Source organism: Schistocerca serialis, chromosome 4 (genome assembly GCF_023864345.2).
Source record: "Schistocerca serialis cubense isolate TAMUIC-IGC-003099 chromosome 4, iqSchSeri2.2, whole genome shotgun sequence".
NCBI classification, from domain to species: Eukaryota; Metazoa; Arthropoda; class Insecta; order Orthoptera; family Acrididae; genus Schistocerca; species Schistocerca serialis.
In genome coordinates this window covers 513,023,622-513,041,884 of record NC_064641.1, presented here as the reverse complement: position 1 = coordinate 513,041,884, position 18,263 = coordinate 513,023,622, and the positions used below count along the sequence as shown (strand labels likewise).

Below are 18,263 nucleotides of genomic sequence, written 5' to 3'. Positions count from 1 at the left end.
AAACAAGAAGATTAACATACAAGAAAGAAGTGCTCGATGTGTATCCAGGCAGCTCTGTAATCAACCAGTCGGAGACTCTTCTGTACCTGGGGCAGCCGAAGAAGATACGATTAATGTCCTGGAGTTCCCCGCAGTCGTAATGTGGTGATGGTACAATGTGGAGTCTATAACTGTGTTGCAGCAGTAGTGGAATTTCAACTTCGCAATGATCCTCAGAAACTGTATCTCATTACCTATGGCAATTGATTTGCATTTCAGACGCCACTTTTCAAGATACTATTATATCTTCAGTAGCTGCGGATGGGTTTGTTTGTGCCATCTGTCCACTTGCAGATCATCGAAATCCCACGCCTAGTTCCATCCGCTTTTGACCATTCCCGCTATTGCTGCAATGAGCTCATCCGCTGGCGCGCTTAGCTGTTGTATGGAATTTGTCACTGCGTTCTTAAGCAACTGATCATCTTTCTCATTCCCTCGATCCACGCTAATGATACCTCTGTACAGGTATTGTACATTTCTGATACAGCAGCAGCTATTTGGTATGGTAAATAACAACTCCCTCTGTCCTTATCTATGGCCGTGCGGTTCTAAGCGCGTCAGTTTGGAACCGCGTGACCGCTACGGTCGCAGGTTCGAATCCTGCCTCGGGCATGGATGTGTGTGATGTCCTTAGGTTAGTTAGGTTTAAGTAGTTATAAGTTCTAGGGGACTGATGACCTCAGTAGTTAAGTCTCATAGTGGAGAGAGGAGGAGATTAGTATTTAACGTCCCGTCGACAACGAGGTCATTAGAGACGGAGCGCAAGCTCGGGTGAGGGAAGGATGGGGAAGGAAATCGGCCGTGCTTCTTCGAAGGAACCATCCCGGCATTTGCCTGAAGCGATTTAGGGAAATCACGGAAAACCTAAATCAGGATGGCCGGAGACGGGATTGAACCGTCGTCCTCCCGAATGCGAGTCCAGTGTGCTAACCACTGCGCCACCTCGCTCGGTAAGTCTCATAGTGCTCAGAGCCATTTGAACCATTTTCTGTCCTTATCTACTGATGTTAATGTTTGTACTGGGGAGAGCGAGTTCGTAAATATTACAATGTGGGTAGCTGGTATGGACATGCCATATCTTAGGGTGCGTTTAATGGCTTCGAGTTCGGCAGTGTAAATTGATTCCTCTTTCTATACCCACATTTTTAGGAGTGTTTGGCATTGGCTGGTACCACGAAAAAAAAATCTGTAAATTGAAGATACGATACTGGCAGCTTTCAGGGCCAAGAACTATCTGCCATCCACAGCTAAAAGAAGATTGTCAGGGTATGGAGGAATAGGTTGGAGATAGTACGACAAATGATATTGTGTGCACTGGATAATCAGTATTTGCGATAAAGTCTAACATTCTACCGAACTGATACAGTTGACTCTGCGGTAGTAGGGGATGTTAGTTCATTTTGTGAAGACATTTTTTTTCTACAAGGGGAAAGGGAATGGTGACAGCTGTCCTCCTTAACCCATACTTCTCACTGGGTGCACCCTTGCAGTGAATACTTAAACTCTGAGCCATAAGCAGCAATGGAGATTTCAGTGTATTATCACATTAATCATCAGAATTCTTTTGCACAAGACTTCAAGCTGCAGACCCATGGAACAGTGTGTAGGACATTATGCCAACGTTCTTTGTTTGAAATAGATTCAATTTCACAGTAAATACTAATTCCCCACAGAAAAAAATGCAGTAGTTTGATATCCAAGCAATCCATGAAAGCGAGACTCCTTAAGCAACCCATATCAACATCTGCTGTACCTATTTTCTTGGTTGTTGTTGTTGTTGCGCTATGGGTGAACAACTGGATTTCACGGCTAAGGACGTACCCGGAGAAAGACAAGGCAGGCAGGCTGGCCCTTAACCCTCTATCCCACCAACTACTAGTTCACGAACTGATACCTTCTCGAGCATGGCCAAGGACAAGACGGACAGAAGTCATCTTCCCTCTCCTAGTTCACGTTCTGATATTTTCTCGATCATGACCGGAAGACATCAGGTAAATTTCCCCTCCTCCTCACCCGCTCCACCCAGTTCGCATACTAGTACTTTCTCGAGCTTGATAGGATAGGTTGGAAATCTGCCCCCTATCCCTCTTTCCTCCCTCTCCCTAGTTTACGTCCTGAAGAGCAGGACAGCTAGTTTCCCTCTCCCCTCTCTACTCTCGCCCTAGTACTTTCTCGTGTGTGTTGTGGCCATAGGACAGGACGAGCTTTCTCCTTCCCCTTTTCTGCCCTGCCTCCACCTAGGTCAAATCCTGGTACTTTCTCAGGCATGCCAGAACTCTTGTTAGATCACTGTCTAATATGTTCTCAGGCATGGTTGAAGGGGAGGACATGCAGTTTTCCACTGTCACTCTTCTCCGCCTCCTCCTAGTTCATGACTTGATCGGAGCGTGTATCGCGCGACATTCACCCGCCCGAGCCTGCTCCGTCCTGTTGCCCACATCGCGGGTAATCGAGCTCAAGTGTTGCCGGCAACAGAGTGCGCGAGCCGCGATGCGCCATCGAGGCCAGCGGCTCGTCGGTTACCTGGCAGAGCCCCAGTGTCAACAGAGCTCGACGTAACTGGGAAACAGGCAGCGCTGGGAAGGCGGGACTGAATGGCCACACGCGAGCGGAATTGCTTTCTGAATCTTATGCACTCCTTCGCCAATCATGAAGGTTTGATATGTTAGGAACAGGGCGTTCTTGGTCCTTTAGAAAGAAAAATAACGCGTAATGCAATACAACAGACGTAATATAAAAAAGTACTTACTGTGACATGGAAGTAACCGAATTCAAAGCAAATGGTTTAATAGCACTAATGCTTTTATAATCCTTTACATTTCAACTGTACCACATCAAAAGTGGAGATTAAGCTTTTGCGCAAAGGGTAGCTCTAGTTGCAATATTAAAGTATTTTACACTTTTCTGTTAATCTACAAGTTTTCATTATGGAACTGACTAGCTCAATCCTTCTTTGGAATTCGTTTAGGGGGACTCACCTTCTTTGAATGTGACTTAACTATGAAATCATGAGCCACAAAACGTACAGACAGTTTCAAATTATTTTCGCTGAGAAGTTTGTTCCTAGATTTGTTTTTATATTCGTGTAAGAAGGAAAAGCCTTTTCGTACAAATATACTGAGACAGGTAGTAAACTTGTTACCCCTCACTTTAAGCTTAGCTAGAAACTTACCAGTAGTAGTGGAGCTATGTTCATACCATCCAACTCTCCACTGTTGCCAGATGTATCCAAGCTGGTGGCGATGACATCATCCAAGAAGGCAGCCTGTAGACTTGGCAATGACACATGATGTCATCCAAGTTGGTGGCAGTGACGTCATCCAAGAGGGCGGATTTTGGCGGGAAGATTGGTCAATTGGCTTACCTCCACTAACCTAACCCTCATCCCCTCCCCTCCCCCAGAAAATGGCAGTAAGTTCAAATTCCATCAGGACAATGCAACACACTTGTACTAAAGTAAGAAAATGGCAGGCAAACAGGTCATTTGAGCTACCTCCACTAACCTCAGTCATCTGACCGCAACGTCTTCCTAGGAAGTGGTGGGAAGTTTGAATTTTGGAGGGAAGATAGGTCAATTGGGCTATCTCTACTGACCTAAGAAAATGGCGGGAAAGAAAGGGCAGTTGGGGTACCTCCACTAGCCTAACTCACTCGACCACCACCTCTTCTTAGGAACTGGCAGGAAGTTCAAATTCCATCAGGACAAGGCAACACACCGTGGCTACATCCACTAACGTAAGTAAATGGCTGGAAAAAGGGGCACTTTGACTACCTCCAATAACCTAAGTTATCCATCTGCCACCTCCTCCTAGGAACTGGCTAGAAAATGACTTGACTTCTGTTGAACATAATCTTTATTTTGCATGCACTATTTATTTAAACAATTAGAGGCAGTACCGCTATCAAGTGTGTTCACCCCAAGGTCCAGAATCCAAATGATCTAGTACATAGTACTGCCACCAGAGAGTGCTGTCGTCTGTTTCATGACATAATCCAAGATGGCGGTCTGGTGTGTGGCGAAATAGCAGGAAACAGTGTGGTCGCAATGGGGTCAGGAGCCCAAATGACCTAGAACACAGCACTGCCCCCAGAGGGTGCTGTCATCCGTTCCGTGACATAATCAAAGATGGCGGTCTGGGGTGTGGTGAAACAGCAGGTAACAGTGTGGTCGCCAGAAGGTCCAGTGTCCAACTGACCTAGTACACAGTACTGCCACCAGAGGGTGCTGTTGTCTGTTCCTTGACATAATCCAAGATGGCTTGGAAAATGGTGGAAACAGTCTGTTCACCAGGGGGTCCACATCTAGAACACAGTACACCAGAGAGTGCTCTCATCTGTTCTGTGATGTAACCCAAGATGGCTGTCTGGAGGGGAAAATGACTCAGCCTGTGCTGGGCTGCTGGAGAGAGGAAAGAGTGTACTTTATTTATTTTAGAACAATTTATTTAGACGTGGATTTGAGATTTAATATTTATCACACTGATACAAAACACACACTCTGACATGCTTGGGGTCATGCCACATGCCTACAGACCTGTAACTACTCATAAATTACCATAATAACACTCTGCTGACACACAAACAACTCCTAAATTACCGAAATAATTTCAGTAGACAGCACACAGACATGCAAACTCCTCCTAAATAATGCAGTACACTGATGTGCAGACACAAAATCAAATTTCCAAATAATGCATAGCACAGCCTACAGACCTGCTTGCAAAATAATGCAACAAACACATAAACAGCATTCGCAGGCACTGCTCGCCGCCCCCTGTCTACTGGACTCCACAGGAGGCCACCGCAGACGCACCCAGAAGTTGGGATGCAGTCCCCACGAAGTGATGAGGCCATCAGCTGCCAAGTCAAGCACAGGTTTCCATTCGGGTCCCCCAAGCATGAGGCGTTGGTATCCCTTTGACACTTGACACCTGAGATTCCTCTCGAAATATGTGATCACCTAGGCACCCTTGCTGATGTGACCCGATGGGAGTGAAGATCTATTTGCAGAGTGCAGATGCTCCAAGGGCGAGTGCATCGACACCACCACGAGCCACTGCCAGACGCAAGCCAGCGCTCTCACGCCACTATTGATGGCATGTCAAAGTCACCTCTACATTTAAAGTCCTTCGAGTGTTATACTGATGTCACATGTCTATCTAAATAAGCGCCAAGTCATCCTCTGGGCAAAGTGCGCATGTGTTCACCAATGCTGGTGTGATCCCTCTCTCTACCTGCAGTCCAGCGAAGACCTAATTGCCGAGCGACTCATCCTCCCGGACACTGCAGAAATTCGTTCCAGAATAGCACAGGGTGCATTGTTCCTCACGATCCAAACGGGACATGTGTGACGCACATACTGACGTCACAGATCATGCAATAGAAATCTGTTTGACCGCTCGCGATTCTAATGGGGCATGTGTGATGTGTGGCTGATGCATCGCTGAGCATAGCTACATACCATGAGAAGTGCATCTAGCATTGTTCTCATTGGTGTACTGAAGTCACATGGCTATCTAAAATAATAACCAAGTCGAACACTCAGAAATTAAATAGTGTTCCAGAAATACTTAATGTACACTTTTCTAGGAGCTTTCATGATGTTTTGGCTTGTATGAACGGAAATTATTACCCTAACAGAACCTGTTAACGAAAGTAGCGCCGAATAACGCCGAATGCATGGCTCCTGATGGTTGTAATGTGGCACCATATCCATCACATCTTACCCTTCCTGCTTTCAACATACACAAATGTTCTCACCACTATGTAGAGACTCCTATATCCTAGCACAAAGGATGTTTTGTGAATGAATCAAGCGTTATGATTGGCTCTTATCGAATTTACCCGCCGAATTACTGATGCCACTGGTGTGGAAGCACTGTCTGCCTTTTTTTTCTGCAGATGAGGCTTTCAGTGCCAAAAAACTGTTTTTAACAGATCGCCATACTGAACTGACAATTAAAGCTTGCAAAGTACCCATACATATCGTCAAATATTGAAAAACTCTTACTCAATTACACTGCTCTCCCACTGAGGACAGGAGCTTGAATATTGGAGCACAAAACCGGTCTCCAACACAGCAATATATCACTGTGTACTCTGTCGATGTAGTAAACATACAATTCATTTCCTGTGCCATACAAAATCAGCACTTTTACATCATTTGTACATACACCACAAAGACAGATAGCACCGTATACACTCTTTGCAGCACTAGAAATTTCCCTGTGCGGTCGGTGGTTATCCACTCCTCATGGGTGACCAGAGCGCCCTCAGAAGACCAAAGTCACTCTTAGAATTGTTCTACAAATTCGGACTCATTCCCCTCGGCACAAACGGACCTAATTGCTTGCTTGCTTTTCTACACCCATCTCCAGACTCTGGGATTACAAGAACACATGTATTTTCACATGGTTTGCCATAATATTACACCATTTTCGCGGTACTTCTCGATATCAAGCACACAGCAGTATCCTACGGATCACTCACACAACATAATTCCAAAGATATAGACTGGAAATAATTTCTCTACAAATCCTAAACTTTTGATAGGTGGGGCCTGCTGTACACCACTAACTAACTAGAAATCTGTCACGTCTGGGAAGACATTTACGTGGAAACTCGAAAACAAAGATGAAACTGATATTTCCACTTGCGAATAATGATGTCAATGATGTAGCAGATTCCAAATCATCCCTATATTTTACAAAGTTAATTAAGGTGTTTCTCGAGTCTAGAGAACCACCAAACGTATCTTCCACCTGCTAGATGCTCACACCACAATCGATCTTCCCTCAATTAAATAAAGGCGCGAAATGTGCAGAAGCAGTCAACCAAACAATTTACATGGGCGGAAATAATGACCCAGCGCAAACACTCATCCATATTGAATCTTGTCAAATTTCCACACAATCACGAAAGCTGCCCAACAGATACTAAGTATTAGTTCGCTATTCGTCCGTCTAGAAGACAACATGATTAAGTCAGCTACATCCCTGCACTCCAACAGACCTCTCCATTCGGACAGCTCCTATCGTTAACGGGAAACATGAACGATTCCCGCACAGGTCATAGTCACTGCATGCTAAGCACACTTAGACAGAATGGTCCTAGGAAAAAAACCGGCCTCATATATATTTTATCCCTGTACTTACAACTACATGTTACCATTGCGGTCTCAGTTGAATGACATTTGACAATGAAATAGAAACTCCATTAAACAGATTCAATAATTTACACAACAACGTCCAGTTCACCATAGAATATGAGAAAGATAACAAAATTAATTCTTTAGACTTGACAGTAAGTAACACAGACCAAACCCTAAATATCAATGTATACAGAAAACCAACACACACAGACACAGTCATTAATAAATCTTCCACACATCCCAACTCACATAAACAAGCTGCAGTCAGATCCTTCTTAAACAGAGCACAGAAATTCCCACTTAATGCTGCCAACTATGAGACACAAATGAACACTATCAAATAAATTGCACATGATAATGGCTATCACGAACATGAAACAGACACACTATCACAACACACAACTTTAAATAACAACAAACAATGTGACAGCTTCCTCACACAACATCCGAAAACTCAAGTAAATAACGTTACCATATTTAGGTGTCATACAAGACAAAATAGCCAGATTGTTTAAAAAAATAGACATCAGGATCACCTTTGCTACCAACAACAACTTAAAAAAGAAACTGATACATGGCATTTCACATCCCACAGAGAAACTTAACAAAGCAGGAATTTATAAAATTACATGCAGTCATTGCAACAAATATTACATTGGCCAAATGGGAAGAAATTTTAAAATCCACTTAAAAGAACAAATTGACTGTTTCAGACTTGGCAACCAGAATAAATCAGCTGTAGCGAAACATACAAATGAAACAGGACACAGTGTTACAGTAGACAACGATCTCAAAGTACTACACAATTTAGAAAACAGCTGGAAAAATAGACATCTTGGAATAAATGGAAATATTCATCTATGGCCACATGGGGAGTAACGAGATCTTGAATGAAATGACAGACTTCAAAAATTCATATTTCTTTTCCAATTTCACTACAGTACTCCTAGAATAAAAGATACATAACATAACAGTCGTTGATTCTAGCCCCAGGAATAGCTTAGAAATATGTAAAATAAATAGTTTATATCATGATGTGTCCAATAATATTGTCACAGGTGCTCAATTTGTAACGTATTTTGTCAACCTACATCTCTAATATGATATCAAGACGTGCAGAAGACATGCAAACATCTGACATCACATAGATCGACAAATCGATAGTCAAATCGAAACCAGCTGTATTTCGACCGCCATCTTGTTCACTGCACTACAGAACCGTTTGTGATCGTGTTTCCAAGTTACTGCTATGTTAGAGACAATTTGTGAACAGTGACCAAGAGAGCCACGGAAATGGAAAAACCGCAACACACCACAACAAGACTGCCACGCCAGAAGAACAAAGTGAGTGACCGTTACAAAATATTTTCGTGCAAACATCAGTCAAGCTTCCAAAGTGACATCGCCTCTTACTAAGTTTTCTCTTCTTCCACAGGATGACCACAGCAGTTACGAAAAGACTGCTAAAATCAGTATGACATTATTGTAAAGTGGTTTTTGTAATGCCATTTATCCTGAAGAAGAGGTATACCTCTGGAAACATGTCGCTAAATAAATAATACAATAGTTGACAAAGTTTGTGACTGGTAGCGGTAATTTAAAAAAACCTTTACATATTTCCTGAGACAGTCACGGTCGAAAAATAGTCAAAATGGGTTTAAAAGTGAGTTGTGCCATATCCCTCTCTCCACCCTGCTACTAGTTGACAGCCTAGTACGTTCTCGAGCATGGCTGAATGAAAAGAGCGGCAGCTTTCCACTCAGTCACTCTACTGCTTCCTCCTACTTCAATTTAAAATCTCTCTCTTTCCCCCTCCATCTAGTTCGCGTCCTAATATGTTCTCGAGTGTGGCAGTAGGACAGGGCAGGCAGCTGTCCTCTTCCCCACTTTACTCGTGTCCTAATACTGGCAGGGCACTTTTTCCCTTCCCGTACCGACCCCCACGTAGTTCACGTCCTATAATTTCTCGACCATGAACTGTGGCGTTAGGGAACTGGGTTATGTTGGGAGCCTTACGGTTCTGGACCACAATAACAATACATATTCAGTTTAATCAACCACAACTTATTTATGAAAACAATTGCGCAATTTATTGCTGAAGAGTGGCAGTGGAAGTCATCCGGTCAAAATCGAAATACACTCCACTGAACAGTACAAAAATACAGCATATTAAGTAAATTAATCTCAGTTCCTAGGAGCCCCCAGACTCTTAGTTTGTAAGTCAGAATACCATAATTAGTAACACAGAAGTTCTGACAAATTACAATCGTTGAAAAAAAAATTCCCATAGGAAAACCATTCACCCTCGCAGATTAATAAAAGTTTTGTAACGTATCACAAAATGTAACTTGAATTTTCCTTGTAGCACGGGGCAAACAGTTAAAAGAGACTTATATAAACTAAGTACCTCAGGGTACTTTAAATGTACTCACTCAGAAGCGTTCCACCAAAATGATAGAGCAGCAGTGATATGTTCGTGCAATGTCTGAAATTCCCACTAAAGCAAGTGACAAATATTAAAATAAATTTTCTTTGGTAGAACAATTAGTCAGCTTTCCTCCGATTTAGCACGTCCCACCAAGTGGATCAAGTACTAGAATAAAATCATCACACCTTAAAGAAACACAAAGGAAAAATATTATTACTCAGGTTACAAGAGGCAACGAAACATTCTAAAACTACGCTCAGAGCTGCATCCTCTCTAGAATAATTTGGGATTAAGTTTGGGTATTATTCTGAGCCATCCAGGCCAGCAAGTCAATATGCAACAAATAAGATGATTTCGTTTAACTTGTCTCTGTAAACAAATTAGTCACAAAAAATATCAACTATTTTTCCAACAAAGAAATTTAGTCAGGTCGGTCACAAGTGACCGCACGAAAAATTTGACTTGAACTACTCCCTTTTCTAGTATTCACGAAAAAGGTGGAAATTAACTTAACCAAACAATTTCTCTAACTTGATTTACTTAACAGGAGTTTTGATTTTGTTTTTCCCTTTTAAATGTGGCTAAAAATCTATAAGTTCACTAGGCGTGTGACTCCAAACTAAAGCGCGCTGGCCAGTGAAAGTTATTAAAGAAAAGGTATATATATATAATTTTGTGGTAAGTTCCTATGGGACAAAACTGATGAAGCCATCGGTCCTTAGGCTTACACAGTACTTAATCTAACTTAAACTACCCTACGCCCAAGCCCCAGGGAGGACTTGAACCTCCGCCAGAGAGAGCGTCTTTGCCTGGAGACGCCTGAATGCTTCTTAAATTAAAGTAAACCACCTGCTGCCGGACAAATGTATCTATAAGTCACATTTGAAACTTTAAATGGTCCAAACAGTTTATTCATAAAGACTGACGACACGTCACCAACGAAATAAATACTTTATTTTGGAATCATAGTTTTACACTTTTCTTAAGTATGTGCTAAAATTGTTATCACCGACTACAAGGCACATCTGCAGTCGCCGGTCGAGAAATAGATGAAAGTGCGTTGGATGATATGCCGTTGCATACTGTGGCGATTCGATGGCTTATATTGTTTGGTATAGTTGGGGCTCCATGATACATTGCACCTCTCAGTGCTGTCCATAGAAGAAACTCAAGAGAAGTCAAATCAAGAGACCTGGTTAGCCCACGTGCTGCAGCATTCCGTCCTATTCAACGGTGGGGATGCCTTTCATTCAGAATTTCGGTTGCAACTCAGGAAGAGTGATCTGCGCAGCCGTCGTGTTGGAATTATACGCAATGTCGCTTACCTGATGGTACCTCTTCTAGAAGAAAAAAAAAATATTCGTAAGAAAGTGTGCATACGTATTTCCATTTAACACCGCTGGTATGAAGTAAGATCCCGAATTGTAATTTCCTGCGGTGCCGCACCATAGGTTTACGCTTTCGCGGTCATTGTTGTTGTACCTGATGAAGCCAGCGTGGATTTTCAGCTGCCTAGTAGTGCATATTACGTGAATATACATTATTGTGGTTCGTAAAAGTTGGATCTTCGGTAGAGCACGTGTTGGAAACAGTCGAAACACTTGGTACAACAACGTAGCCTGGTATGAGTGTGTTTAAGCCCCAGTAGCCGATTCCGGCCAACTTGCCTTTCAATTTTACAATATTTCTGGATTTTTTTTTTTTTTTGCGAAGAGTGTCAGTCTCAACATTTCACTGTACTCGTCTTTTCAAGCACTTTTGGATGCCATTAAGAAAGTGTATCATTCTATATTTATAAAACCATACTTGCTTCTTTAACTTGAGCTAAGTTAAGACACTTTATCACATGTCAAGGTACACGTAATTTAGACTATTATCATTTGCCGATAATCTAGTTTCGATTTCTGGAAGAACCTTTACACCAGAATTTAAGCCACTAGCTGGAATAGTGGGTATTAATACACAACACTAAACAATACACAGGAACCTGCCGAACCAGTAGTTTGCTCAAAAACAATAGTTCAACTTCAGAGGCCTATCAATTGCTCACACTAAATATATCAATACGTCAGAGCATATGTCTCTAACACGAACACAGCATATTAGTACAGATAAGAAACAACTGACCAAATCTGCAGTTTACACAGAACAGAGATTACTCTACCGTCACGGCCCCTAGACTGGCCACAGAAACATGGTGAATTAATACACCATAAATAGCAGCCTGCCCAAATCTGTAGGTTACAAAGAATAGAAAGATTGAAGTGTCACGGCCCATAGATAGGTCACACTAAAATGTATTCATAGAATCACCACCACGTGCAAGAGACTACAGTGTAAATACCAGAACGACAAAGGCCGAAACTTATACAAGATCCCCAGGCACAAGCGCCAGCAATATTTCAGAGGAAAACATTAACCGAAAAGAAACACAAATAACCAGAACGCATTGGCTGACTCCCATGCGAAATCAGTACTTCGACAGGGACATTGAGTCTCACCACTAGCTAGAAGAACCACAATTTTGCGCAGTCCAAACGATCTTACTTCCATCCACGGCATGGTGTATTAATCACAGAGAGCGGCCTCTGCGTACACAACAATGATCGACCCCACTCATTGTCGACACGTCACTTGGATGATGGAATTCTCCTTTCTGTTGGCCTTCCATACTTGCCAATCGCAAGCCTCTAAATTCACTGCGATCGTGCACACATTGCCCTTTCGAGGGCCTAGGAACTACCTCCACACCACTGAACTAAAGAGTGCGCATGAGCTAGCGATATGGACTGACACCAAGAAAATAGAACACGCGCAAAGCACAGACGGAAGGACAGGACGGGGCGCTACTCCATCTCCCTCTTCGCTCCCCCCTCCTCTTAATTTACGTCCTGACGCGTTCTTGAGTATGGATGAAAAACGGGACAGGCAGCTTGCCCATTCCCCAATCTCCACTATCCTACTAGTTCATGGCCTGATACATTTTCTATCATGGCCAAAGGACATGATGGGCAGATTATCACTCTCTCTTTCCTCTCACTTATACTACACCCTAGTACTTTCTCGGGCATAGCTGGACACTATGGAAGCTGTCCAACCTCCCAATCTCCACCGTACTCCTAATTTACGTCCTGACACGTTCCCGAATATGGCTGAAAGACAGGATGGGTAGCCTCCTCCCCCTCCCCCCTCTTTAGTACACGTCCTAGTACTTTCACAAGCATGGCTGAAGGTCAGGATCGGCAGGTTTTCCATTTCCCTATCTTCCCCCTCCTGGTTCTCATTCTGACACATTCTTGATCATGGCTAACGAACAAGTACAGCAACTGTCCTCTCCTCCTCTGTCCTCTGTATCCTTGTTCACATCCTATTACTTTCTCAAATGTGGTCAAAAGACAGGAGGGTCAACTGTACTCCTCCACTCTGTCCCTTCTTAGTTCACGGTCTAGAGATTTCTCCGTCATGAATGGTTAATTGGATGGGCAACGCCCCCATGTCTCTCTCATCCCCTTGCTCCTACATCACGACCTGAATTTACCTCGACCATGGGTGAAGGAAAGGATGGACAACTATTCCCTCCCCACAGCCAAAAGGCAAGGCGAGCAGCGTCTTACGTACACTATGTGATCAAAAGTACTCGGACACCCACAAAAACGCACGTTTTTTATATTAGGTGCATTATGCTGCTATCTACTGTCAGGTATTCCATATCAGCGACCTCAGTAGTCGTTAGACATGGTGAGAGAGTAGGATGGGGTGCTCCGCGGAACTCATGGACTTCGAACGTGGTCAGGTGATTGCGTTTCACTTGTGTCATACATCTGTAAGCGAGATTTCCACACTCCTAAATATCCCTAGATACACTGTTTCTGATGTGATAGTGAAGAGGAAACCTGAAGGGACATGTACAGCACAAACGCATACAGGCCGACCTTGTCTGTTGACTGACAGAGACTGCAAACAGTTGAAGAGGGCTGTATGTGTAAAAGGCAGACATCTATCCAGACCATCACAGAAATTCAAAACTGCATCAGGATCCATTGCAGGTACTATGACAGTCAGGCAAGAGGGGAGAAAACTTGGATTTCATGGTCGAGCGGCTGCTCATAAGCCACCATTACACTGGTAAATACCAAACGACGCCTCGCTTGGTGTAAGGACAACATTGGACGGTTGAACAGTGGAAAAATGTTGTGTGGAGTTAGGAATCACGGTACACAATGTGGCGTTCCGATGGCAGGGTGTAAGTATCGTGAATGCCCTGTGAACGTCATCTGCCAGTGTGTGTAGTGCCGACAGTAAAATTCGGAGGCGGTAGTGCTATGGTGTGGTGGTGGTTTTCGTGGAGGGGGCTTGCACCCTTTGTTGTTTTGGGTAGCATTATCACAGCACAGGCCTACATTGCTTCCCACTGTTGAAGAGCAGTTCGGGGACTGCGATTGCATCTTTCAACACGATGGAGCACCTGTTCATAATGCACAACCTGTGGCGGAGTGGTTATTCGACAGTAACGGGGTTAATGGACTGGCCTGCACAGAGTCCTGACCTGAATCCTATAGAACACCTCTGGGATGTTTTGGAACGCCGTCTTCGTGCCAGGTCTCACCGACCGACATCGATACCACTCCTCGGTGCATCACTCCGTGAAGAATGGGCTGCCATTACTCAAGAAACCTTTCAGCAACTGATTGAACATATGCCTGCGAGAGTGGAAGCTGTCATCAAGACTAAGGATGGGCCAACACCATATTGAATTCCAAAATTACCGATGGAGGGCACTACGAACTTGTAAATCATTTTCAGCCAGGTGTCCGGATACTTTTGATAACACAGTGTAGGAATCACGTGCCAAACGTCCCCCCCCCCCCCCACCCACACTCATTCATCTCCAGCCACCTACACCCATTCAACACCGCCACAAATTATTATGCTACGTTGGTTGTTTTAGTTGTCTCTTCCATAAGATTAATAAGCTGTAGCATGGTATACCATGATTTGTATCATTTGTAGAATGTATCGAAAAGTGTCATCTGATTAAAAAATCACAACTATTACGTTATTTGAGATATGTGCATGAACAACACATTGTTAGAAAGAGCGAAGTCTCGAGTCTGACACGTTCCCTCTCGGTAGCAGCAATGTGCGCCCACTTGAGTTTTAGTCTAAAAGGTGTCGGGACAAGAGAAAGAGTTTTGTGTTCTGCTTTTTGTGCAGTGCGGGTCAGTAATAACCGTTTAGCGTTACTTTCGCACTAGGTATGGTGTGGATCCTCCTACAGTACAGAGCATTAGACGGTGGCATGAACGATACCCAGAAAGAGGTTGTTAGTGTAAAGGCATATCACAAGGGTGTCCCCTAGTGTCTCACACAGACGTCGAACGCATCCGCCGTAGTTTCACAAGGAGTCCGCAGAAATCCGTTCGCTGTGCAACTCGACAGATCAACATGCCCACGAAATCCGTCTGGCGTGTGTTGCGTCAACGTTTACACATGAAACCGTACAGAATTCAGCTACTGCAAGCTCTTTGTGAAGGTGACAACCGACAACGTGTAGAGTTCTGTAATTTCGTTCTTGGTGAGATGGAGGATGACACTTTTCTTCCTCGCTTAGCGTTTGGTGACAACATTCCATTTAAATGGGAAGGTGAACCGTCATAATGTGAGAACATGCGGTACGGAACAACCACATGAAGTTGTACAACATGAGAGGGGCTCTCTAAAATTTAATGTGTTTTGTGCAGTTTGACTGGAAAAAGTGTATGGTCCATTTTTCTTTGCCGAGAACACTGTTACAGGAAGCACATATCTCGATATGCTTGAGAAATTTCTTTTCCCACAGGTGGAGACTGATTCGAAAGGCTTAATTTACCAGCGTGGAGGGGCACCGCCACACTGGCATCTGGAAGTGCGGGAATTTTTAAATCAGAGGATTGCTGAACGATGGATCGGTCGCACTAGACCAAATGACTTAGCTTTACGTTACTGGCTTCCAAGATCACCGCCGTGATTGTATATGATCAGTTCTAGTGGGGGTTTACAAAAGACTCTATGTGCCTCTGTTACGAACAACAATGAATGAACTGAGACATCGCATAACAGCAGCCGTGGTAGCCATTCAAAATAGTTCAAATGGCTCTGAGCACTATGGGACTTAACAATTGAGGTCATCAGTCCCCTAGAACTTAGAACTACTTAAACCTAACTAACCTAAGGACATCACACACATCCATGCCCGAGGCAGGATTCGAACCTGCGACCGTAGCGGTCGCGTGGTTCCAGACTGTGGAAGCCGTAACTCAAGACATGCTCGCTGCAGTGTGGGGACAATTTGAATACCGCATTCACATATGCCGTGCATCTCTAGGGGGGCATATGGGGGGCATATTAAACATCTATGAAAAGATATGAAAAAAACTTTTTGTGTTTCCCATTCATCAAGAAACAAAATTATTTGAATACGTTTATTAGTTTCAAAAATGTTGACTTACCAAATCTGATGAATCTTGTTGATACTCCCTATATTTATTCTCTAAAACGGCACAAATTGATCGTGGGACAGAATGGGACTACTATTGAAATTGAGTTAGCAGGTAATACAGATAAACCGTATCTACAGCAGTGCCACTTGTTGCTCTTGATAAGGTTAATCGATTCTTAAATCTGTCTGCGGCTAATCATACTGCTGATGATAACATTCTACAAAAATAAGCCATAGTCACTTTGAAAAAGAGGCGCTGTTATCGACTGATTCTCATCATACCTAGCACATGGCGTACGAAGAATACACATAACACAAAACGCAAACAATGCTTAACAGTTGGCAAAAAATTTTTCAGAACCGAAACATTTTAATTTGAGTTCCTTACAGTTAGGACGAAATGTGGTCTGATACACGTCAATAAATATTTCGGAAGTGCTAGCCATGGCAAATACTCTCATTATAATGACGAAAAAAAGAAAAACAAGATAACTACTTGGGAGAAAGCAAATAAAACCATCTAGGCGGTTTAGAGTTGATTAATATGCAATAATATCACTCTAATCGTGAACGAAGCAAGTGTCATGAGCATGTTAAAGACCCTGACTTGCTTAAAAACCAACTAACACACAAAATAAATTTTTATTCTCAGTTGAAGTGCAGTGAACGCACAGAGATAATCGAAAACACGACGTCAGAAACAGTTTATTCCTTTACAATCTTGTCATCAGTGTGTAACAGCCGTTGTCTTTTTTCTTTTCATGCTGTTAACACATACGCTCATTTCTTAACTATGGAAAGCTTTTCTGGGAAACACATGCACAAAATATGTATCCTGTTTATAAACTACAGAAAAGGGACAAAATAATAAGGACGATAAGTAGTATTGGAGCTCATTGTAAAGAACTGCTCAAAACATTTGGGATTTTAAGTACACTTTGTGAATGCATTTGTCAGTCAGTTATGTACAATGAAAGTAACTTTAATTACTGCGCAAACATTTCTGTGCAGGACCTTGGAATAAGGTCTCGAATGAACTTACATTTGCCAAGAATGAATAAATATAAAACTCAGGGCAGCAGTATCAAAGAATGAATCTGTGGAATAAATACACCAAGAAAATTAAATAGAGTAGTAAAATGAACTTATTTCAAGAGGCAGTTTAAAAGTGCATGTTAGGCAGCACAGTCTATGCATTGAATTACTTAGAGAGCACAGACGAGGGGTTTGGTAAAAAATTTAACACAAGCAAATAATAACAACACGTCCTTTTCGTTCTACAGCACGCTTCTGTAGTCGTCTGTCTTCTGACTGGTTTGATGATTTGTTTACTGATTTTTTTTTCAGGTAAAGTTTACACCAAAGATCTTTAATGGATGACGCTAATACGTTATCCTCCTCCTGCAATCAACATTTGACTCGTTATGGAGGACTGTTCACTCAGGTTACGATGCAAAGAAATGGGAAGTTGTGGTACACAAAATGAAAAGCAACATCATCGTCAGGATCCTGATGTTGGCCGATAATGTGTGCGTTGTGTATGTACTGCGTGCAATGATCAGAGTAGTCGCATTTATTATGCTACTAAATATATTTTTTGGAAGGATGTACAAAGAAAACAGTATTTATACTAACGATAAACCGAATGAAGTTTGCTTGCTTTTAAATGGCTTCACTTCTATTCAGGATGATGGACGCTCTAATCTCCATCAAGTCATTGTTATTTACGTTTAGCGTGAATTCCCTAAATGTCTTCGCACAAATACTGGTACGGTTCCTACGATAAGGTCACAGCCGACTATGTGTTCCATCCTCGTAAAACTATAACTGCAGGTATGGAAATAACTTTATTCATAAATTTTGTTTCTTTTTTTTTTTTTTTTTTTGTTCTTAAACTGCGTTCCCACTTCCCATTTCCTTCTAAAAGTGATTTGCGAATGAATAAAGTTACTACTACATGACACAAACTGTAGTTCAGGCTCTGTACCCTTTCGTCCAGAAGCTGCTGTTCCTATATTTAAATCTCTGATTTATAATTTTGCTTTTTGTTGAGTTATGTTGTTTCAGATGTTCACGTGTATCTTGCCTCATCTGGTTTTATCTACTGCTTCCATATCAGTAAGATATATAGTCAAAGAAAATACAATCTCACGACAGCTTAATGGTGA

General features: G+C 42.6%; 1 protein-coding gene across 1 annotated transcript in view; it reads left to right on the top strand.

The window, feature by feature from the left end:
• The first annotated feature begins 1,943 nt into the window (after positions 1-1,943).
• Positions 1,944-18,263, top strand: part of LOC126474579 (cholinesterase-like) — a 98,378-nt gene continuing 82,058 nt past the window's right edge. The window contains exon 1 of the mRNA XM_050102054.1: positions 1,944-2,030. Within this exon, the coding sequence (XP_049958011.1) occupies positions 1,944-2,030 (87 nt within the window). The remainder of the gene's footprint in view (positions 2,031-18,263) is intronic.